Source organism: Lycorma delicatula, chromosome 5 (genome assembly GCF_047948215.1).
Source record: "Lycorma delicatula isolate Av1 chromosome 5, ASM4794821v1, whole genome shotgun sequence".
Classification (NCBI taxonomy): domain Eukaryota; kingdom Metazoa; phylum Arthropoda; class Insecta; order Hemiptera; family Fulgoridae; genus Lycorma; species Lycorma delicatula.
This window is the reverse complement of record NC_134459.1, coordinates 65,349,827-65,374,593: the sequence shown is the minus strand read 5'-3', so window position 1 is coordinate 65,374,593 and position 24,767 is coordinate 65,349,827. Positions and strand designations below refer to the sequence as shown.

The following is a 24,767-nucleotide window of genomic DNA, read 5'->3' as shown; positions in this document are numbered from 1 at the left end:
TTTATTGAAATATTAAGAAATTTTCCAGTCACTTAGATTCTGTATAAAAATATGTTTAACCTAGTCAGACCTAGTTTACCTTTAAAAAAAAATCAGCATCATACTGATGATATCACTTCTTATCACTTTATTTGGTTTAAATAGTTCAGCAATCGTTCAAATTCATATCACAAATCCTTTCAAAGGAAAGGATTTCAAACCTTTCCTCCTCTTTTTCTCCTCTATTATAGAGTAATAAAGTATAAATTCAAATATATAGTATATAAATCTTAAATAAATAAAAAATAATAATATTTGGCTTAAACCCACAAATAAATGTAATGGATCCAACTGATTGTGTAAATTACAACACTAAAGGTATTGAAAAAGGAAGTAAAATCATAACTGGTAACAAGAAATCACTATTAAGCACTGGAAAAAGAATCCCATTTATTTTCAACCTAAAGTGTACAATCCAGAGTAAATATTGTGACACACAAAAATATGACCATTATAATAAAGTAAACAAAAAAAAAAGATACTTCTGCACTACTCTCTCTTTAACATAGTGATTATTTTGTTTTTTTTTAATTCCAAAAAACTGTTATCTTTATTTTTTTACAGTTGATTAATATTTTGTTGAAACTTTCCATCAATTAATTTTCAACATTAAATAGAATTTCACTAAAAGATAAAGAATAAAATAAGACTGGTACTGTAGAATTGAAATAAGTAGCATGTAAAAGTCAACATACTGCCAGAAAAATACTAAAAACGTAACTCAATATAAACGTTTTTTAAAAGATTAACTTAACAACAAATTTACAAATATATCAAATTTTGGCAGTAATATTTGCATCTCTGAATATATAAGTCTCCAGAATGGTGAAAAAACTCACAGTGGTGTCACATCGTCAACAATTATATTATACTAATTAATATAAAAATGCATCTTCACAAATTAAGATTAATTTAATCTATAACAATTCTCAAAATTTTAACATAGAAAATTTTATATTTATTCATTTAATAACTAAATAGAGTTTATCTAATTTCAATAAATAAACTTGGCAACAGAAAGAAACACTAATAGATTTTACAATCTATTACATTTTGTTAAAATTATTTATAAAAATTATACATGATACATATATAATTTAAGTAGAAAATACTAATTCTGATGAAATGATAAAACAATTTTAACAATCACTGTTGGAGAACCTTCCATCAGTATTGTAAAATGTTTTGACTGTACAGCAGTTTCTATTAATAGTCATACAAATTTATTTTATTCTCAAACTTATTCTATTCCCCTCTGTATTTTATCATGAATAATTCAAAATTAGAAAATTAACCTGATAAAAGTATAAACTGCATTAACTCACTAAGAGTTAAACGAATCAAGAAATGAACATTAATTTTTATTTCTACACTCATTCATTTCTATTTTAAACCCTGTTATCATTTTGACTTACAGTAAAACTTATAATATTTATAAAATTTTATTTCCATTCAACAATTAAAATTACATATTCTGGAGAGAAAAAAAAAGTTAATATTGTTCAGAACATAAAAAATAAAAAAAAAATAAATTTTTTTCAGCAGCATAATTTTCACAACAGGTGCAGCTATACTTTGCTTTTTGTAAAAATGTTGTAGTGAGTTTTTGAAAAAGCATTAGAATCCTAATTCATTTGATTAATTGGACTTGCCTTGGACTTGCTCTGATGTTACACCATCATATCGAACTGTGATTGCTGCAGATAACTAAAATATAACAACTAAATGTACTTTTGTAGTAATGATGGATGTCACCATCTTTACAAAGGAGTTATGTTAATTTACTAATAAGCTCAGCTGAACCTTCAAGTAAAACCTATTACTCTGCCAACCCCTCTCACTACTAGCAGCAGTTGTGACAATTCTGCATCTCAGTATTTTCCTGCAGTAAATCCTTACAAAACAAATCTAAAGTAAATTCCTCCTTAACTGGGTTAATATAGAAATTATTAACCCAGCAATTAAGTTATTACAGCAATTCATTAAAATAGATACAAGAAGAGAGCTATATCGCTTTGTATATTTTATACAAAGTACTTTAAATATTAACATGAAAATAAAATGAACTCATTCCAGCATCAGTTTATTTCACACTTCTCTATAAACAAGACAGCATAACATACTTTAAGAATATAGACTTGTACAATTTAAGAAGAATAATGATTAAAAAATAAAATTATTAAAAACTTTTGCATAATAAAATTTAACAATATAAAATTTTGATTCAGTCAGTAATTATAACTGCTGATAATGCCTACAATGGGGTTCTGGCCAGTTGTATATACATATAGGTGTCAGCTGGGTAGATACATTATTAACTCAAGCATCCTTTTCAAGTGATCCCAGTCAATCCTGTTAAGCGAGAGTTTACTCCAAATCAAATAGTACACAAAAGAAAAACAGGCATAGAAAAATGATAAAATATAGAAACTGGTATTATAGGCAAGATGACTGCAAATACATAATTTTCACGAAATTTTGTCTAATTAACTGATAGTTGTTATGAAAATAGACATTCTTTATTTGCTAGATTAATTCAAAAAATTAATTTTAATTAAACAGCAGAAACTGCTATTCTTTTGCTATGTTTCTGTTATCTGTATGTAATGTACACTACATTCATGTAAATTTAACATATATACACAAAACCCACACTATCATTAAACATGATAATAAAAGATATAAGCAGTTATTAAAATCTGAACACAAGATATTATTACATTTAGAAAAGTGTTATTGTTAATATATCTAGTTATAATGGCTTTTATATTATGATAAAGAAATCATATAACATAGTTATTGTTAGTATACTGAGAGTATGATATACAGATGTTTACAAAAACCATTTCAAGAATTCAGAGGATGGTCTCCTACATTGAAATAAAGGAAAAACTTTATATTAATACACAATATACTCATCTGGAAACTAAGCATTTCCGAACCATAAATTAACCATTCCTAAGAAATAAATTTTTATGTAAAATACAAAATGGTGGAGTGTCACAAAACTAAGCATATCCAGATACATAAGTATGCTGATATAAAGCTTTTTCTTTATTTAGATATGGGGGTCCATCCCTTGAATTCTTGAAAAAAAAGTTATAAACACCTGTAAAATCTAGTAACTAATAAAATAATAATACAAATAAATTAATCATAATTAAGAATTTATTGACATATTTAATGTTATATTGTTATTTATGAACTAAAAGATTAATTTAAGGATTACATTATGACTAGCACATACAATTAGTAATTTAAGTTATATAATATATGGAGAAATCTTTTATCTTTGTTGCAATTTTTCTTTAAAATTGTTAAATTTAATCCATTAAATATATACAAATTCAGCATTCCTAACTATAAATCAATAATTTGTAATAATATACATATTTTTGGGAAAGTTGTTCATCACTTTCCAAGCTTAGATTACAAGATAATAATTTTATTTTAGAATTGATTTAATCTTTATTTTATTATCTTAATTAATTTATGGTTTGTGCTGTTTTTATTACAATTATAGATACATTTGCCAGTAAGGTTTCTGCTATACAAGATAGTACGGCAGATAATTCAGTAGGTAATGTTACCGGGAGCAATGCAGTTAATGTCTTCCTTGGTATTGGAATTGCCTGGTCAATAGCTGCTTTATACCATTCCTTCCATGGTCAAAAGTTTCAAGTAGAAGCTGGGAAGTAAGTAAAAAATAATAACTATATTTTATATTTAAAAGTAAAATAACTAATTAATTAACTACAAGCATATTAATTAATTAAAGTAATGATTTAATATGAAATGTTATGATATAAATTTGAAAAACTCATTAAAATTAAGAATACAAATTAATATAAGTAAATATAAGGCAATTCACAGGTCAACAAAATTAAGGAATTTGAAAGTTGTTTGTAATTTGGTAACTGATTTTTATATTGTTTTGTGAGCTGATTTCAAATATGGCCACCGTTTTTTTTCTATCATGTAAGAATTTTTCACAATACTAAAAAAAGAAAATGGAAAAAAGGCATATTATATATGTATTCCTTGTGGAAAACCTTTAAAAAAGTAATAGGACTTAAAGAAAGGATTTTTTTTACATTTTCTTACCTCTATGAAGACTTGTACTGCCTTTTTCATTTCTTTTCAACGCTTCTCAGGCTACATTTTCTGCTGTAGTCAAATTTCAGATCGTTTCTGTGGATGCACCAACAGTAGTCTGCAATCATGTTCACATTCCACCTTCGCAGATATCTGCATTCCATTTCTTTTATACCTTGGTGAAATTTTTCACCCTGTTCAATTTACAGCACCAAGATTCTCAGGGAAGTAATCAATATGAGAATGCAGAAGATGTAGCTTATAGATAATCGAACAAGCCAAGTCTTGGTATTTCATTACCATGTTTTCCACTATACACTTAAAATTTGAATCCTTATTGTTCCCAATAAGTTTCTTTCAGAAATGCTTTCCATGCTTCTTTTTCAATTTTCTCCATTTTGGATTAAAAGACTTCATCTTTAAAAAGTTTATGAATATCTTGACTAGTGAAAATACCTTCTTTCACTTTGGCTTCTGACAGTTGTGGAAACTTATGGCATATGTATTTAAAACACTCTTCTTCTTTAGACTGAGCCTTTACAAATTGTTTCATCAATCCCAGTTTCATGTTTAAGTGGAAGTAGGAGGACTTTTCATGGATCAACTACACTTTTGCACATTACATTTTTGCTCAAGGTTCAATGTTCTTTCTTGTCTCAGCTGTCCCATTCAAACAAGAAGCAGGGATATGTGTTGTATCCTCCCTGCTGCCCAAGAAGTACAGAAATTACTTACTTTTAGGTCACCAAATATTATCCATTCATGATCGCAATATTTCAGTTAGACGAGAACTAATTCTAAATTCTCATAGCATTATTTCAGATGCACAGAATGTCTACCAGCACTGAAGCATATTTGTTGCAATTGTGAAGAATAACAGTTTTGAGGCTTTTTTCAGACAAGTCAATAAACAGCCTCCTTTCATTAACATCATACTTTATGTTCAACTGCTCCATTACAAAAGGAACATTGTTACAATAAATTAATCTTCCATCCTCAGAAAAGTGCAAAGTAAAAACTGTTTCTCTGTTTCTGTACCATGAGAAAGAACTGCCAGGGGCCAGTAAGCTTTTTTCTTTTACTCTAGATCCTAAAAGTTCTGCTGAAATTTTAAGAAGACTTAAAGTCGTATAGTTCATGCTGTAAAAAACATTGTGATTCAGAACTACCAGAAATAAAATTAACATCATTATCATCCTGCAACTCTGTTTAGTATATATTTTTCTGTAACTGAAGGTACATCAGGGTTGTGAGGTACAGGGCATATTGCTGAATAACAATTTGAATACATAATTTCTTTCTCATTTTTTTTAGATTGAAGCCTTGTACATTACAATAACAAAAGTAGCAATCGTTACTGTGATTTTGTGGTTCTCTCCAGATCATTGGTACTCCAAACCAGACTATTTCTTCCACACAAGCAGAACAAACTGTATGAGGGGCCCATGTTTTATCTTGGTCACCAAGTTTTACCTCAAAATAGTGTACACTTTTTTAACAAAGTCTGAAAATATTTCTTTGATGTTTCTTCACCACAAACTCAATACAATTAGATAAATATAAAAACAGAAGGACAGCATAAATAAAATAACTTCAAAAAATGAAAGAAAACTAAAACATTATAGAAGGTTTAGATAACTACTTCAAAATATTATAACTGCAACTATTTATTTTTATTTCAGTACAGTAAAGGGGAGTAAGAATAGTGAGTCACCTTCTGGGTTTTTGTCAATTTATTATTGTATATGCTGATTTAATGACAGTCATTTTGGTTTAGTTAGAAACATTTTTACTGCATGGGTGAACACTATAATTGATCTATATGGGTATTTGTTAAAATTTATGTACTTTTATCAGATTTGTAATTCTGAGGGCATGTTTACATATATTTATAAAGTAAAGCACTCTTTATTTTTTCATTTACTTTTACTATATATATATATATATATATATATATATATATATACAACAGGAAGAAGATCCAAGTAATTGCAGTTTGGTTTAACAAATAGAATGTAGTTTTTTTTTAAATAAATATACTGATACGAAGGTGCATCATGAGTGTAGATAGACAGACACATCCATAGTATTATATAATAATGAGGGTTTTTTTTTTTTGTTCAGGATAAACAAAAAACTATCCAATCAATCGCAACAAAATTTTTACCCATGTTTCTTGGCATAACTGAGAAGGTATGTACATACGTTTCATCTGGAAGAAACATTAAAAAACACATATAAAAGATAATGCTTTACTGCCTCCATATGTATGAGAACTGTTCACTAGGCGGCAAATACATTATGCTCGGGCAATAATTTTTTTGTTGTATATTGGCGCTATTTAGTCACAAGAGCATAAGCTGCAGATAATTGTTAATTATTGAATATCAGACAATTTTAATTTGCTTCTTTGATACACATATAGTAGTATCTATTTTGGCGGTACTTGTTGAACCATAAATATTGAATTATTGGAATTTACAAAATTAAATAAATAAAATTAATAATAATAAGTACATAAAAATGGTTCTTCGGGGAACCACTTGCACCTGTTATAGCTTTGTTTATTAAGAAAGGCGAAACCTTTTGGAGGGAGCCACCTTCCTTACTATTTCAGACAATAATGAATCAATGAATATTTTTAGAATTCAAGTCTAATGATTTGCGGTTCTCTTTAGTAGGGCTTATCCTCGTCAGACAAAGCTGACCGAGGCCTCTTCACAAGACTAGGTTTGGTAGTTTTCTCAGATGGACTACCAACCCTCATAGTATTTATTACTGGAACTGAAATTTTGGTCCCACGAGTACCGGCAAATAAACAGACGACTCCGCAGACCGCACACGTACTGGAGCTAGAGCTAAATACAACTGGGTTTGCCTTCATGTCCAGAGGACATCGTTCAAGATTCACTACGTAGTCATTCACTATGTAGTCATTCACTCATCAGCACGATAGTTCCCACCTTGGGTTACGACTGTGTTTCATAAGATGTCGCAACACCTTAAGAAATATCATGTAGGATGTAGGATATTATGTAAGAAATATCAGTGTAGGATGTTGCTGTGTAGGTGTAAGTGTATATGTTGTAATTTATGTAGTGTTCTTGGTGTAGTATATGTGTATAGTGTAAAGTGTTCTGCAGCTCAGTGTGTAGTGGGAAGAAAAGCTGCAGAGGCTAGGCCCATGGGGATGCCAATCCCCAAGTCTTAAAGATTAAGACTCCCCGTCGGGATTTAGAAACTGTTGATGGTGTGCTACACCAAAGATAATAAAGTTGCTTGCACTGCACTTGGCTTATTGAAAAATGATAAATCACTAGAAAGACATGCTTGCTGATGCTTCTATCTGTCAATCTTCGTCTAAATCAAAAGAAATATTTGCAGTTATATTAGTCTTGTCATCCTGCTCAACTAAGTGTATTGTGAGAAATGTTCCAAAAAGATTTTTATAAAAACATTTTATATCAAATCTGAAGTCACAATAACACTGAGATTACAATTTCAGATGAAATACTGAATAGAGGTCTAACTGAGATTGAAGATATTGTCATTATGTTAAGTGAGAAATACTTATAAAATTTCAGTTTACCAATACCAACACGTAATAATCAAGACGCTATTAATCCTTATGATACAATGTTAAGACTTTCTTTCGACATCGATGAACAGAAAGAATTTGTTAAGTATTAATCTTCCTAAATTAGTACCAGATCAATGTCAGGCATTTGATGATATAAATGACAGTGTTGCTAACAACACTGTAAAACTTTCTTAATCAAACTGCTTCTTGCTTAAGTTTGCTCAACTAAAAACGTTGCAATCAGTGTAGCATCATCAGGAATAGCTGCTACACTTATAAATGGTAAGAAAACTGTACATCCCACTTTTAAGTTACCATTAAATGTTGCATGTAGGCTAGAATCTGTTTTTTCTATTTGTAAAAATGGTCCACATGGACAAATTTTACAAAATACTAACTTATAGTGTGGGATGAATGCACAATGAGTCATCAAGCTGATATTGAAGCCATTGATCGAACCCTTCAAGATATTAGATCATGCGGTAAATTAATGGGTGCTATAACTTTTGTGTTTGGAGACTTTCGACAAACATTGCCTTTCATCACAAGAGGAACTGGGGCTGATGTTATTCAGGCATGCCTTAAATCATCACCCCTATGGAAATTTGTTCTCACTATTAACTTCAGATCTTCGGGGTGGCAATGCTAACTTTCCCTTACAACTCCTAAACATTCAAAATGGGATTCTTCCTCACAATGATTGTTAAATTTCTGTTTATGAAAACATTGCCATTGTGCATACAATGGATGATTTCTCTTCCAATATTTATAAATAAATTAGTAAGCTTTTACAAAAACCTTAATAAAAGATCTATAATAACCTTACTCAAAGTTCTATCATAAATCCTTGAAATATCTCTGCATTTGAAATTAATAATATGATATAAGAAAAAGTTTAAGGGCAGAGCAAGGAATATCAATCTGTAGATGCTGTAATCAATACTGAAAATGCAGTCCACTATCCACGAGAATTTTTGAATTCTCTTAATCCTGCAGGTTTTCCAGCTCTGGACTTTCCAGAACTGGTAATTCAGAAAGCCAATACATTCTGCTAAAAAATATCATACACCCAGAAAATCTATCAATTTAATACTGTTAAAAATGAGTTGGCTACATTATAATCTTGGGTGAAGCCGATGTGGGGAATGCTATATAAAATAACATGTTCAGAGTGATCAACGTCCAGCAAAAACTACTGAAGATAAAATGATGAAAATTTGAATACACTTTCTCCTTATGGTGTAAGTGCATATTAAGAAAATCAACTTTGAAATTTCGAGTTTAATTAGTTAAAATGGAGTAAAAATATTTTTTTTTTTTTATTTCTCGGTAACAGACGTAGATATAAAGTTAATTTTTGGTGTGTGTAATCTCAAAAATGGATTTTTGATTTCTTTTAAACCCTGTTATTTTTTCATTTCTCAGTAACAAATGAGGAAATCAACATGATTTTTGGTGAGTGTATAATCTTCAAGTCAATAAACCAATTTCTAGATTTTTGAAATTCGACCTTGAAAGGGGATGAAGAAAAGTAAAAAAGGATTTGTACAATGATTGTAAATTTTCTCAATCCCAACTATAGTAAACTAGATATTCAGTAGATTTGGGCTTGCAAATACTCTTTAGATAAACATTTAAAAACAATTTTGGGGTTCTTTTAATTCCGAATTTTTAAGGGTTGTGAAGGTATATGGTGCTGTGGCTCAACCAACACAGCCACTGCCATTGCCATTGTATTTGTATGTGTGACTGGCTGCTCCTATCTCTGGTTACTTGACCAAAGAGCATAAAATAAAAGCACTGACCACTACGGGGAAACGCAAGTAACCATATAGCGCAGCTTTGCCTTTTTAAATTCAGTAAGAGAAACAGGCCTTTGATAAGATCAAACATGTTCAATTAATTCATCTTTTGAATGGAAAATGTGAGGTTAAAATTATAACATTTTTATGAACATTTTGATCTGTTCTGTTTTTACAAAACTTATTTAATAATGATTTTCAGTTTTTACTGTAAGTTTTTGATTGACTTCATTTACATCAATCTTCTCAAAATTAAATTATTTACAAATCTGACTAGCCAAAGTCGTCTTTTTTTTAATAATCCAATCATTTGGGATTTGAAACAACTTTCTTGTAAACTACTACACATTCAGATCTGAGACTTGTGTTATTCAATTTTCAACATCAAAAAAAAGAAATAAGAATTTCAGTATGTCTACATTTCAGCCTTAAGAGAAATCAGGGAAATATTTAATTTCCTGCAACTTGAAAACAAAACATTTCAAGACAAATTTACAGGGTCTTTTTTGCTCACATTTATATCCTAAATCATCTTCTGAAATACTGTCATACAACTCTGAATTATTATACATCCATGTACAAGCATTATTTTGCAATCCTAAAAAATACCTTATGTGATACATTAGGATGAAAAATAAAAAAGTCATGAACTTGAAAATAAGTGAGAGCTTCACAGCTGATAAGATATGCATAAAAATCATATCATCGTAGAGAGGGCAGTAAAGCACTGCCCCTGATAGAAGATTAATTCATTTTCATATTGTACAAGTTGTGTATGATAATGGCATGAAGTTGAGAAACATTTTCAGTATATCTTACATTTTAAATCAATTTTTCTAAAAACTGGTTTCTGTTGAAATGGTTTGAATGTGCCAAAATTTGTTTTTTTTCTATTGAGGTGGTAATCATTTCTAATATATTAAGATAAAAAAAACAATAAACCTATTTATTGTAACCTGTAATTTATTTGAGCTTATAAATAATTCAAGTTTAGCAAAACTGAAATCTCATTTTATTTAACACTTATAGAACATTAATACTTTTATCTACTTAATATTAATTTATGTATTTGCTTTCTATGTTCACAGTTTAGCATTCTCAGTAACCTTATTTTGTTCTGAAGCTGTAATTGCTATTGCTATTCTACTAGTAAGAAGAACAAAATCAATTGGAGGTGAATTAGGTGGTCCAGTTGGGATTAAATATTTCACATCTTTATTATTATTTGGGCTTTGGGTTGTGTATGTAACATTATCTACGTTGGAAGCATATCATATAATTCAAACATTTTAAATGAAAATAATTTTAATATTCAGAAACAATAATTTAAATGAAAACCATATATAAGTACATCAAATTAATTTTAAAAAAAGTGATAAGTGCATCTATTAAAATAAACAAACCACAGAAATCCCTCATAGTGCTGACTGGATATAGCAGAAAAGTGAATTCCTGTTGAAATCAAAATTCTACAAATCATCTCTCTTAATGTAAGACTCAATAAATTTATTAATGCATTGTTCATAATGCAATTTTCAAATTTTATTGCATTTACAAGAATGATTAATTATTTGTATAATCAGAAGTTTCCTAGAAAATATTAAGCAGCTTTATTGAATTGGAGTCTTTGAGGAACTACATCCCTTATTTTTAAAGTGATTATATTATTGTTTGTTATATCCCTGGATTACCTGGTCAGGGTGAGTTAATTAGAAAACAACAGAAAGTACACTGCAGATTAAAAACACTTCTACATTTACTCATTTGTTTCTAAAACAAAAATCTAATACTAACAACTTTACAGATAGTAGATCTTACAATACATTTAATTTGATACCACTGAAGCAAGTGTTGATTGCACATAACAAAAGGCAGATCTGTAGTGTTGTGATCAGAAGTTAGAAGGTGGGATGATTTGGTAAATTCAATCAGGACAGGTAATGAGTGGCTTGTTTTTCAATATGCCATACTGTCATTGTACTGGAGAACCCTTAACGAGAGACTGAAGCTGAAATAGATGTTGTACACAATTATCCTATTAAATGAAAGCCTGAGAAGCAAAAATAACCATGGGTTCTCATTGCAAAAACATCCTTTATTTACTGCATAATAAAAATTTATTAATTTGAAATTAAATTAGACAATAAAATGTACATTTTAAGAATAGTTTTGTGGAAAATCTCAGACATTCTCTTTTTAAAAGAACTTTTCTCTAATAAAATGACCAGGAATGGTGTTAATTAGATTGACATTTTACTTAAGCCAGATGTATTGGACTACCATTCTTCAATATAGTGGCCCCAACTGCTTGACAAATTATCCCTTACAGTAAAATGACTTCCTTTTACAGAACAAAAAATAATTATAGAACTTGTTAAGATAAGTTCAGCTACTTGAAAATTATCAAAATAAAATACTATGCAGTTTAATCTATAAAACAAAGTTTTAAAATAAAATCATCCAATTTTTTTATAAACCATCCTAGTTCCAATGTCTAATTTAAAAGCAGCCAGCTAAAACTCATAGATAATCAAAGCATAGAGCACATCATACTAAACAACTCCTAACCTTGTTTCTTATCTAATTCTACCACTTATGGGGAGTCTGGATCTACAGCTATATTTCTACGATGGCCAGTATACTTCCATTCCTCTCACACCTATTTTTCCAAGAATTTTCAAAATCTCATCAATCCATTTAATTCAAAATGTCCCATAATATCCTTTTACTGTTACTTATAGTACCACAATTCCTTTGGCCCTTTCCAGTGACTCAGCCAGCATGTTTTTTTTTGCATTTAAAATGTTTTAGAACAAAATTACTCCAATTACTCAATATCCATCCTCTGTTACTTAATTCTGATGGTATATGAGTTCATTAAATAAAATTTGGCTTATTAGCAATTATTGTTGTTCCAGATTTGATACAGCAATCAGGTTTTAAGTGAAAGTTTCGTGTCTTGTTCAAGACCCAAAATAAAATAATTACTGATGTATTAACATTTTATTTTATAGTCTTTATCGGTAGACTTTTTGTACATTTAACTTCATTATACTCAAAAATGTTTAAAATAATATTATCTAAGCAAATTGTGCATTTAGAATATTAAACTTTACAAACAAAAGATTGATTTTAAACATAAGATTGATTTTAAACATAAGATTAAAAAAGCAACTCAACATTTATTTTTGAATTGATATAAAATACGTATTTTTTTAAATTATATACAGCCAGCACTGAATGCTATTCATCCATCAGTTCTAGTTAAAATTAAGTTTTATTTATGTATTGTTTAAAAACATTAAAAAGTAAATAATTGTGACGAGCGTGTGAATGATGAATGAAAAATAGAATTTGTTAATATAGATTATGCCTCTTGTGTTCAAATAAAATATACATTGGATACTAGGAACCATAAGTTTGTTTGTTTTTTAGATTGTCCATTTAAAGATGCAATAATGTGGTTTAATACAGATAAAAGTTTCCATCTGATGCCTGCCATCTATTGACAAATAAATATCAGACGGAAAAATAATGCAAAGTAACATTATTAGAATTTGAATTTTAATATAAATAAACACTTTATATTAATTATTATTTCATTAATATAATTAACATAGTAATATATTTTAATTGTATTAAATAAATTCAAAATGTAATAAAATTGTAGTTGCTACCGATTACCAAAACAGTTATGAAACAAACAACCATCAACAAACAAGTTGCTTACTTGCTATTAATAAAACATTTAATAATGATAAAAACCAGAGATTATTGTTTGATTTATTCCAATATGTTATTTTGTTCTATAAATTATTTTTTTATGAAACATCAGCAATTAAAAAATTCTTTTAAAAACTTTCCAAAATATTATAAGAAAATTAAGATATAACAAAATAACCAAAGCATTTTCCTTATTTTAGTTCAGATTATAACTGCAAACAGTACTATTGCAGTTTTAACAGGTAGGATGCTGCATTAGATGTAAGCCCCACACCACCACAACTCAAAAGCTGTCTTTCCATTATGATGACAACAACGTGTTAAACAATTCTCTTTTGTACAAATCCTTTATGATTTCAAAAGATAACTAGTTTCTATTACAGAAATTTATAATAAATACAACAAAATAATGCTTAACAAAGCCCAAGTTATCCGAACAATTTTCATTCATTCACTTAGGAATGACTTTATTTGTTATTCTTCTTTATATATATATATATATATACGTTAAGTCATATTAAGTTTTAAAAACTTTTTATTATAAATAACTTTAGAAATGATGAGCAAGCCTTAAAATCAATTCGCTTTATATCAAACTTAACAGTCTACATCAGTCTTAACAGATTAATCAACAATCTATTTTATTTCATAAAGATATATCTCATGAGATATTATGTACTTTATTTCTTGTCTCTTTTTTGAAATTTATTTGATTTTAAAAGACAATTAAAGTCTAACTTAAAATATGCCAAAAAAAAATTTCATAATCGTTTCACTATATCTGATAATAAATTCTTCCTTGTCATAATCATGAAATTGGAGACTATCAAATATTTAATTGCCTGAAGACAGAATCCACAATTTCATTTAACATCTGAATAATTTTTATTAAATTTATTCACTATGTTACCTGCACATTAACAAACCAAGAAATAAATTGTTTATTATTAATTTTTTAATAGTAAAAATAATATATTTCTTACAAAGTACTAAACTCATAACCTCTGAAGTTTATGAGTAGAAATAAGGTTACTCAAACACATTTAACACAGTTTCAGATTTGTCTGGTACACTTTTTTTACAATTACATGCTAGTGGTATAGATTTCAAAACATTTTTTTATAATTTTTGGATGAATGATGTCAGAGAACGATGGCAGTAAGAACAAATAATGTTAAAAAAAAGCCAGAGAAAAATCCACTTGCAAAGGTGGATCCACTGTTTATACTATCTGCTTCTAAAGAGTTAACAATACAGAGCAGTTCATGATATGTACTTTATTTTTAATTTGAAACATATACAGCTGATGATGAGTGTATCCGCATCAATTTTACTTGGCATCATTTTTACTAAGCAGCAAATGAATAAATACCTTAGGATGTGATATATAAAAAGCAATATTATATTCAAATTAAGATCAACAAAATATTTTTAATAAATTTAAAAAGTGAAAGAATCATTAATAATACAAATTACTAAACAAGTAAGTGACAAATGTTTTATTACATTTTGAAGATTGTTTAAGTAACTGAATACTGACTGTAGAGTTAGTTAACCATCAATAACTATCAATGTTAATAAAAATTTTATAAATCATGTACTCCATAAAAATATTGTATTATATTACAAATAATTTATAGTTGATGTTTAAATAAAACAAATATGTTTGTTATTCAAGTAAACAAGTTGGTAGTGGATAGAAAAAAAATTATATGCATATAAATAATTAGGTTATATAATCAAATTAAATATATAATTATATAAAAATTTCAATTTTAAAAGTTCCAATTTTTTTGGAAAATTTATGTTAAGCCTATAATACTGAAACTATTTTTTCATAGCATACAGTCACCTAACCAATGTTATTGAAATAATAATCAATATAAACAATCTATGTACAATTATAATACCTGAAATACTTCTTCAACTTTCATTTTTTTTTAATGATTTAACAATAAACAAGTCATCATCAGATACGCAAAAGTCATCCTATTTGTATAAAATCTTGTATATTATACATAAAGTAAAAACAAACTAAACCTCACACTTTAGTTGATGCGCCTGCAATTAGAATTCAATTATTTAACTATTACAAAATTTATTAATACAACCACTTTGAAAATGAAACTGTTGGTAGGGTTAACCGAAAGTTAAACAGGAAATTTAAAAAAATATCATAATTAAGGGTTTTAATTAAATTAAGGTCCAACAATTTAATACAAAGTTGATCATGGGTCCTCTAACATTCCTGTACAAGTTAGATCGCAATTCTAAAACAAATAATTTCAAATGCAATGCTGTTGTCAACACAAAGTTACCTGGCTCTTAATTTCTTTAAAAAACAAGTTGCAATAAAAAAAAATTAATATTTATATATTAATAGTTAATACACTTTATTATAGTAATGGTCATCCAACAATCTTCGCATCATTTTACTGGATTCTTAATTTGTTTAAAAAATAAAATTGTGGTAATTAAAGAAATTATTGGTTCATTTGTGGTAAACAACTAATTCTTGCACAATTAAATCTAGTTATTTTAAATGATCTGACCCATTTCATTTCAAATTAGCCTCGACTTATTTAACCTTGGCTCATGGCTTGATGCAATCTCTTAATTGGTTTTAAACTTATAGACCAACATCAAGTAGTCTATTGTAATGTACTGTATTTCACATTGTTTTAATTTTTATTTAACCGTCTAGTCTGTCATTCTAAGCTTTCATTCTATATCAAAATATTATTGTATTGTTTTATTGATGAATTTTTCCTTTTTCTTCATTTGAAACCAATCTATGTATCTTCATTTACAAAATTAGTTACTCTTAGCATTTGTTGTACCATGTTTCAACATTGTGTTGAAACACAACAATTACTTTTACTTTTTACTTTTACTTTTCATGATTTTTTTCTTTTCAGTAAAAAAGTTAATCAATATCATAATAATAGGGATATTTAATATTACAATAAAATAATAGGGATATTTTTATTAGCTGACAAAAAATTTGTCTAATGTTAGTTGTTAAATCTAGATGATCCTATTTCTCATGAGAATCCTAATTTAAGTAATACAAAAATATACAGAAAGTTTATAGAAGATTCTGATTTTGCATGATATTAAGGTTACAAATAATAAGTTATTTAATTTTTTTGTAACCTTTAGAGCTTCTAATAAAAAATTATTTCATATTTAGAAAAGTTGGGCTTCAGGATCGATCAATAAGTAATTCCTTTAATATGCAATATTTTGACTTCACATAAAATCTAGAATTTACTTCCAATGAATACACATATAGATTTAGTTTCACATAACTTAAAATTTCAGGTTTCAGATTGCAATATTTCAGGTTATGAGATTTGTGTTTTTAGATTAATAAAATAACCACAATATTTGTAATTTTGTTTTTTTGTATATAAAACTAAAATTTTTATTTCAAGACTCACATTCTATAGAATCTTAACCACATTTCTGTTATGACTCTTGTGATTAATTTGATGAATAATAGATGATAATTTAATTTTGATAACTACTTTTTACCATTTCTTAAAATAAGCCCTCACATATACAACAACAAAAAAAACACATCAAAGGGACTTACTTATACATGTGCCAAACATAGAGGTAAAAAACCAACAAATTTTAAATATATATAGTTAATTCTTCACCAGTTTAGTTTAAAAATTATCAAATTGATCTTGCCAAACTGATTTTTTTTTAATTTATTTTATTTTTTTTTTTTGAAAAGTAAAGAAAGAAAATATTAAAAAGTCATCTAAAATAATGAAGTGTTCCACACTTATTTTTTTATAGCATATGAATCATTATTTATTACGCATTTTCCAACAGAAGTTTAATTTAAATCTGTTTAGAATTACCAAAGTTAATCTATGGTAAAGAATACATTCTCATACTATATCATATTGCATCAACCACCTTTATACACAGAATGTAATTTAACTTTAATTTTACCATTTATATTCTGTATCATATTCTTTCTCTGTTTTTACTATACTTTAAAGATGCTAAAATTTTTTTTATCAACAGAAATGACAATAAGCTTCAGTAATTTGAATCCATCTAAAGTATAAATTTTAAATATCACTGTAATTGCTTTATAAAACAAGTAATTTTAAAATTAAAATAAATAATTTATAATTAAATTAATTTAATAATGAAATTAAATCATTTTTAATTTTTTTTTTTTTTATTTACTTTTTAAATACTTAGAAATATGCTTCCAAAAGAAATTTTAATAAGTATGCTGTAATTCTTCACTGGTAATGAAGCCATTAATCGCAATGTCTTTCCTTATTCTATGACTGTAAACTATACAAATTTCTTAGCCACCTAGACTACCTCTTTTAATACAGTAAGTGTAACACTATTAAAGAAGGAATTCCAACATAGTTTCATAGTTTTTATATTTTCAAGTATTTTACTTTATATTACTTTTATTGTACAAATTACTTATAAAATCTTACCAATTTATCTGTTTTCCTTGTCTCTCACCTCATACTTTCATAAGAGGTAATAAGCTATTTTTAGTTAAATAACTAACTTATTTAACCTAAACATCGAACAAATATTTTTAATAATCTGAAATCATTTTGTATTCTGCACAAGCAATCATCAGTTGGCAAACCATTTTCCAGAAACGGTTTAATCAACTAATAAATCAGATGAGCATCCTGCATTAGGTGTCTGGTTGAACAGTTTATAGTACAATTGAACACTTCTACACTGCAAAATTCCAAGAATAAAACAAGTTATTCCATTAGAAAACCTTTGTCAGTTCTCTGGTAGCTCTTTAAATTTCTAGAGGTAAAGGTATTAAATATATTTAATAATAATAAATTTAACACTTAATAAATTTAAGTTTTCCACCACATACCCATTTTTCTTGTACCACTTATTTTTTTCATTCTATAGGTGTAGATTGGTGTCCGATAGGTTTAATCTGAAAGCTAGGGCCTGTAGAGCCACATCCTAGATGTCATTCTGTGAAATTTTGTTTTCTATTAGTTGGGGGTACAAAATCATACTTAAATGCTCATTCGTTAAAGCTGAGCCTCCAAACACCTTCTTAAGTATAAAATTCAAATTCAAATACATACTGAGAAAAGGAATTCAACCCAGTTTCACTACAAAATAAAGAGAATCCTAAACCATGAATACATTGATATGTTTTTGCAACAAAATTGAAAATAGTATAATTTATTATAATTAGTACTTCATAAAAGTTTTTTCTACATATAATATTAGATATAAAATAAAAAAATTCAAGTTTTAAACCCATAAAGATACTTCTAATAAAAATTCTTTCTTATAAAAATAGCTATTAAAAAATAATAATGTTGAAATTAATTGAAAATAATTTATTATTAACCAATAAATCACATTGATTGGTATGTAGAAGCACATTCATTACAAATGCACAAGTATATTATGTACTAACTTATCTTTTATGTTGATTTCATAAGAAAGCTACCTACCTATTTTAATGGGTACCATAATTTGACTTCCGAAAAATTTCGACATATCTTCATATTAAAAATCAGGAGTAAAGAAGTAAAGAATCTACACTCAGGAAGCATAATAAGCAGGACATTATAATTATAAATACGAAAAATATTGCAATTTGTTATAATTCAATTTGTTAATAGATTTCTACTTTAAATAAACTAAATAAAAACTTTACAACTATAATATAAATCTATAATATAATACAAACTCTACTTTAAATAGAAATATATTTAGTAATTATTAATTATTACTCTGAACTCACGTAAAAGTATCACAATTTTTTACACACAAGGCTTATTTTTTAGAGGTACAAGCTTAATTTTCTTACCTAATAGCAATCCAAAGGCAGTATAATCTTATACATTCTGAAATAGCATTTGGTTAAAGATAAATAGATCTGAGGTTCACTGCTGTTCAACAGACCTCTGTAAACACAACTTTAGTCTTTAAATCTTTTTGTAACATTCCCAACAATCTGAGTACACCATTTTTGGTACAAATTATATTTATTTTTCAGTAATATTTTTAAAGATGAATAGCTAAGAGTAACAAATCAAATGACTGATAAATGATTTTAACTTGTTTGTAGTCAAAATACTTTCTAATAAAATTTGATAAACAAAATGATGTACATAGATTGTATGAAGTACACAATTTTACAGATAATTTATTGAAGTATAATAATTTATAAACCAAAAATCAGACACTGTGTATCATAAATATATAATGATATATTACTATTAACCAATATAAATGTTTATTACATTTTAATATAATAAATTATCTGTTCATTGTAAATAAAAAAAATAAAAAAATGTATTTAATATGAAACTTTATTAACATAAAAATTTTAATTTATTATAATTTTATAAAATTTCATATTATTTTAGCATAATAATTATGTAAATTATATTTTATATTGAATAATAAAAAATACTAGATTGTTATAAAGAAAAAAAAATATTTTTTGGCAATATTTTTTTATGTATAAGAATTAAAAGTATTTAAAAAATTTAAAACCTGTTGTATTATAAAACACACACACACACACACAGAATTTGTTGGCTACTTACTTGTATATAATAAGACTAATATAGAATAATAACACCTTCATTACACAGTTCTATTGATATGTATAAAATCAAATTATTTGAAAAATGATTGTATTTAAGAAGGCTGAATTTTTTAATCAAATGTATAATTATGGATGTGTTTTAGTAAATTATATCATTTAAATGAACAGAAAATAATATCAAAAGTCAAACTTATGACTAGATATATATGCTAGATACTATGAACAACCTGTCACAGAAATATACATTAGATGTATAATGGATTTAAGAGTACTAGCATGGACAAAGATTCTATCACAAATAACATGTTAAAATACCATAGTCGTATGATGAATTATATAACAACAATCCTTTTGACTATTGCAATGAAACCGTGGAAGATATTTAAATCTGTTTTAGCCAAATTGATGGTGATCTTTTGCCATCTGAAAAGGTCTATTATACCAAAGTAACATAACAAATTACAGGAAACAAAGTTAATTAAATTATAAAAACACAAACAAACAAGAGTTGAATAAAAGATACAAGAGTTGAAAATAAATAAAAAGATATTTATTTTATTACATAACCTTGGTAATGCTTCTACATATATAAATACATTTACATAAAAATGAGGATGATGAAATTAACAATAAACAAAAAAAAAGGCTAAAACATACCTTAAACTAGTTTATCAGGAAGAATACATTTAAACACTGCAATCATTAATAGGCAGCATTTTCTATCACTACAAATGTAAGTGTGCCTTTAATCTGAATTCTTAGAATTATCAATCACAGCAAGTTGCAGTCACCAGCCTGAGTCAATTTACTTTTCTTATTTCCTTTTTCAATCACATTTGTCTCTTTTATTTTACAAACAATAGTGTTTTGTATTTAATGTCTTTTTATTATACAGACACTAAAACCTTTATTTTAACCATTACATTTGTTTATTTAAAAACTTTATTAGCTACATACATAAAACAACATATTCTAATATTATAAATTTATTAAGAAGCCATGAATTCCAAATAGTGTTATTTATTAATAATAAAAAAAAAAAAAAAAAAAAAAAAAAAAACAATAAAAAAATTGAACATTATTGTGTCATTACTGAAACCTAAATACAAACAGGTAAGAATCAATTATTTGCCACAATACATGTGCCACTGCATTGCAATATGTATGGTTTATTAAAACAAATTGTGACAGAAGAATCTGAGTAAAAGTAAGCTTAAAACAAAAAAAGAGTAAAATCTTTGGAGACACCTCATACTAGTGACTGTTTTCAAACAGGATTTCTGAAACACTACCTATAAAGGAAAAATCTCACAAAAGTTTTTATTTAAGAGATTTTTATAAATAAACTTTTAAAACTGAATAACAAATATTATTTACAAATTTAAGCTGGAAAAAATAAAATAAATTTTTATTTTTTAAATAAAGTCATAATTGATGATCATTTAAAACAGAAGATAAAAATATGTGATACTCAAATAGCACAGTATTGAAATGTATTTAGCGTAATTATTTAAATAATAAGAATGATGAACAATATACCATGTAGCCTTGTAGTATGTGAATAAAAATACAATATTCAGTTATCACACGTGCACTTCAGTTAACTTGCCATTCAAATTGATCCAGTTTGAGTATTATTAGAAAGATAATGTAAATAAGTGCAACTTTCAAGACTATATGTCAACATTACTGTGGCACAAATATCAGTACACATAATGTAACAATAACAATGATGCAGAACAAAATAACATCCATCATTAATACTTCTAAAATGTAAAGGTCTACATAGTAAACCTAACCTTGCATGGTAGTTGCTGATTGGTATAGGGTCGTTCAATAAGTCCTTAGAAAATTATAGAAAAACAAATTATACACTTTTCCAAGTGTTTCTCTAACTTTTTAAGCCTTCCAAAAAGTAGAATTTCGGAAGGGCTTCAAAATCAAAATAAGCATCAGTTTGGGCAATGACCTCCTCATTCGATGTGAACCATTGCCCGCCAAGCCATTTTTTCAAGTTTGGAAATAAATAAAAAAAATCACTGGGGGCCAAATCCGGTGAATGTTGTAATAATTTCATAATTTTGGCCATTGAAATTGCGCAGGTGTGCACCCGTGCATTGTCTTGATGGAAGAGGATCTTTTCTTTTCCAAATGAGGATGTTCTTTCTTGATTTCTTCGCTCAACCAGTGCAATAACGATGCATAATACTCTCCAGTAATTGTTTGTCCTTTTTCCAAGTTATCAATGTAGATGATACCATGTCCCAAAACACCGTGGCCATCACCTTGCCGGCCGATTTCACTGTCTTCTTTAGAGCTCGTTCACCTTCAAAAACCCACTGTTTTGACTGTTCCTTTGTCTTTGTAGTAGTGTAGTAGTGTATCCATATTTCATTCACAGTTATGTATAGACACAGAAACTCGTCAGGATTGCGACAGAAAAGCGCCAAAACAGCCTCAGAGTTGAACGCACGATTCTGTTTATTCTTCATTGAGAGCAAACGCAACACCCATCTTGCCGAAATTTTTTTCATACTCAATTTTTCGTGCAAAATTGAAAGCACTGTACCTTGTGATATACCGGTGGCCTCAATTATTTTGCACACTTTGATTCATCGATCACTCAAAAACATATAGTGAATTTTGTCAATGATTTCGGTGCTGGTCAGTACCACTGGAAGTCCCGAACGATGTTCATCTTTTGTGGATGTACAGCCATGTTTAAACTCATTTACCCAACTGTAAACAGTTGCAAACACAGTAGCAGATGTGCCATGAACTTCATCCAACTCAGCTTTGGTCTCTTTCGGTGTTAAGCCTTTTAAATATACGTGTTTAATCACCACTCAAAACTCACTTTTTTCCATTTTTCTAAATAAACAATAGCTTGTTGCTTCAATCGACTATGACAATGAAACCACGTGATGGATACAGCGTGATTTAACTGCACTCTTAACAACAAATGACACTTACTAAAAGCAAACAATTTTCGAAGTGCCATCTCTTGGATTTTGTAAGGACTTATTGAACGACCCTTGTAAATTAATGTAGTTACCAATTTAAAATCTTTTAAGAGCACATATTTTGCAAAACTCACTAATGAATTAATATGATTATATTATTTTCACTAATGCCAACAAAATACTACTAATTAATTATTTTCAAGAAAATATAATTTTCTTGAAAATATTGTTATAAAGTATAACAATTTGTACTTTTCCTTCAGTTTACAAAAATATTTTTTATTGCTTCTACAAATGCTTGCATTCAATCTAACCGAATACTTATTTGTTTTCAGCAAAATCCAGACTTAACAATGGGCACTGAATGTTTCAATAAAAATTTCTGGCATGTAAAATTTCTTGCTAGACAATGGTTCAGTATTCAGTGACATACTAACAATAGGAAAGCACACATTTCAGCGCTGCAAACCTCATATCTAACATTTTTCATTCAATGAATTCACCTACAGAACATAATTTTATTCATAGATCAGCTATAATATACATAGAATTCATACAAGTTATTTTAACACTTAAAAATTATAATAAACATGTTGACAGTGGTAGAAGACAGCCAAAGGTAGTTTAATTCACAAAGGGATAAAAATATTTTCCTCATTCAAAGCTGTTATAATAAAAAACAAACCATAAAAGCTTACCATTTAAATAAAACACTATTATCAGAATGCATTACACCTCACTAATTAAGAAAAATACTACTCTCAGAATATATATTTACTTCCCATTAAAAAAAATTATGGTTTTCAGTCTTTTTTAATAGTCATTATAACAGAAGGAATATAGCTCTTATTACAGGTTTAGTCCATTGAAAATCTAATCCTTACTTCAATTTATGTTTCTGAATGTAAATTTTATTTCTATCACTGGTTATCTACATGATTAAGGAATGTCCAACACATAATACTAAACATGTGTTCATGAATATTATATCCGCACTAATTTAATATTTTAGACTATTCCAGTACTTGCCAGTTGTAGAAGCAATTTATTGTAATGCATGCATAAAAGATTGTACAACAGTTATATTTTGCACACCTCCTGATTAGATAGTGCAAGTCAATCCATACAGACCATAGTCTTTGGAAAATTACTTAAGCCATCTATGGTAATAGATAAATATAATATCTTAATTATTTATGAAGTTCTTAATCATAAACAATATGTATTTATTTCATAAGGAATGTGTTAAAACAGTTTTTTAAATAGTTTCTTCAAAGCCCACCGGGCTAGTCTAGTTGTTAACTCGTCATCGCAAATCAGCTGATTTGGAGTCGAGAGTTGTAAGGTTCAAATCCTAGTAAAGGCAGTTACTTTTAATGGGTGTGAATACTAGATTGTGGACACCAGTGTTCTATTAACCACACAAAGGAATGGTCAACCTGAGACTGTACAAGACTACACTTCATTCATACATATCATCCTCATTCATTCTCTGAAGTAATACATTAATGGTGGTTCCAGAGGCTAAACAGGAAAAAAATAATAGTTTCTTCAAAAGAGAATGTCCAATTAATTTTTTACATATTATGCAATTTTTATGTTGAATTTTCTATGTAGAGAAATAGTAAGACAAGAAAATATGTTGTTTTGGTAACAGAATAATTAGTACGTTGATTCTGTAATTTTCATAACATAAAGGGTTTTCTTTCCAAAAGTGTTCTACGTTTATTAATTTCAATATTCAAAGAAGAGCAATTTGATTGTAAGCCATATAAACTTACTTCCAATATTATACATACTATTGTCCTGTAATGTGCTATGGTCAGTATGTTATGTCTTTACGTAAACAATTGTAAGTTTCTTATAATTCTCACAAACTCATTTCATTGCTCTTTTTATATATTTTATGTTATTTTTGTGCTTTTGTTGTAAACATATCTGTTTCACTGAAAATTTGTACTCATGAA

The 24,767-nt window shown here is 27.6% G+C and overlaps 1 protein-coding gene across 3 annotated transcripts in view; it reads left to right on the top strand.

The window, feature by feature from the left end:
- Positions 1-14,831, top strand: part of Calx (sodium/calcium exchanger 3) — a 623,183-nt gene extending 608,352 nt beyond the window's left edge. For all 3 annotated transcript variants that reach the window (XM_075366330.1, XM_075366329.1, XM_075366328.1), the window contains 2 exons: positions 3,563-3,734; positions 10,605-14,831. In XM_075366330.1, the coding sequence (XP_075222445.1) occupies positions 3,563-3,734; positions 10,605-10,809 (377 nt within the window). In that variant the 3' untranslated portion in view covers positions 10,810-14,831. The remainder of the gene's footprint in view (positions 1-3,562; positions 3,735-10,604) is intronic.
- The last annotated feature ends 9,936 nt before the right edge of the window (positions 14,832-24,767 follow it).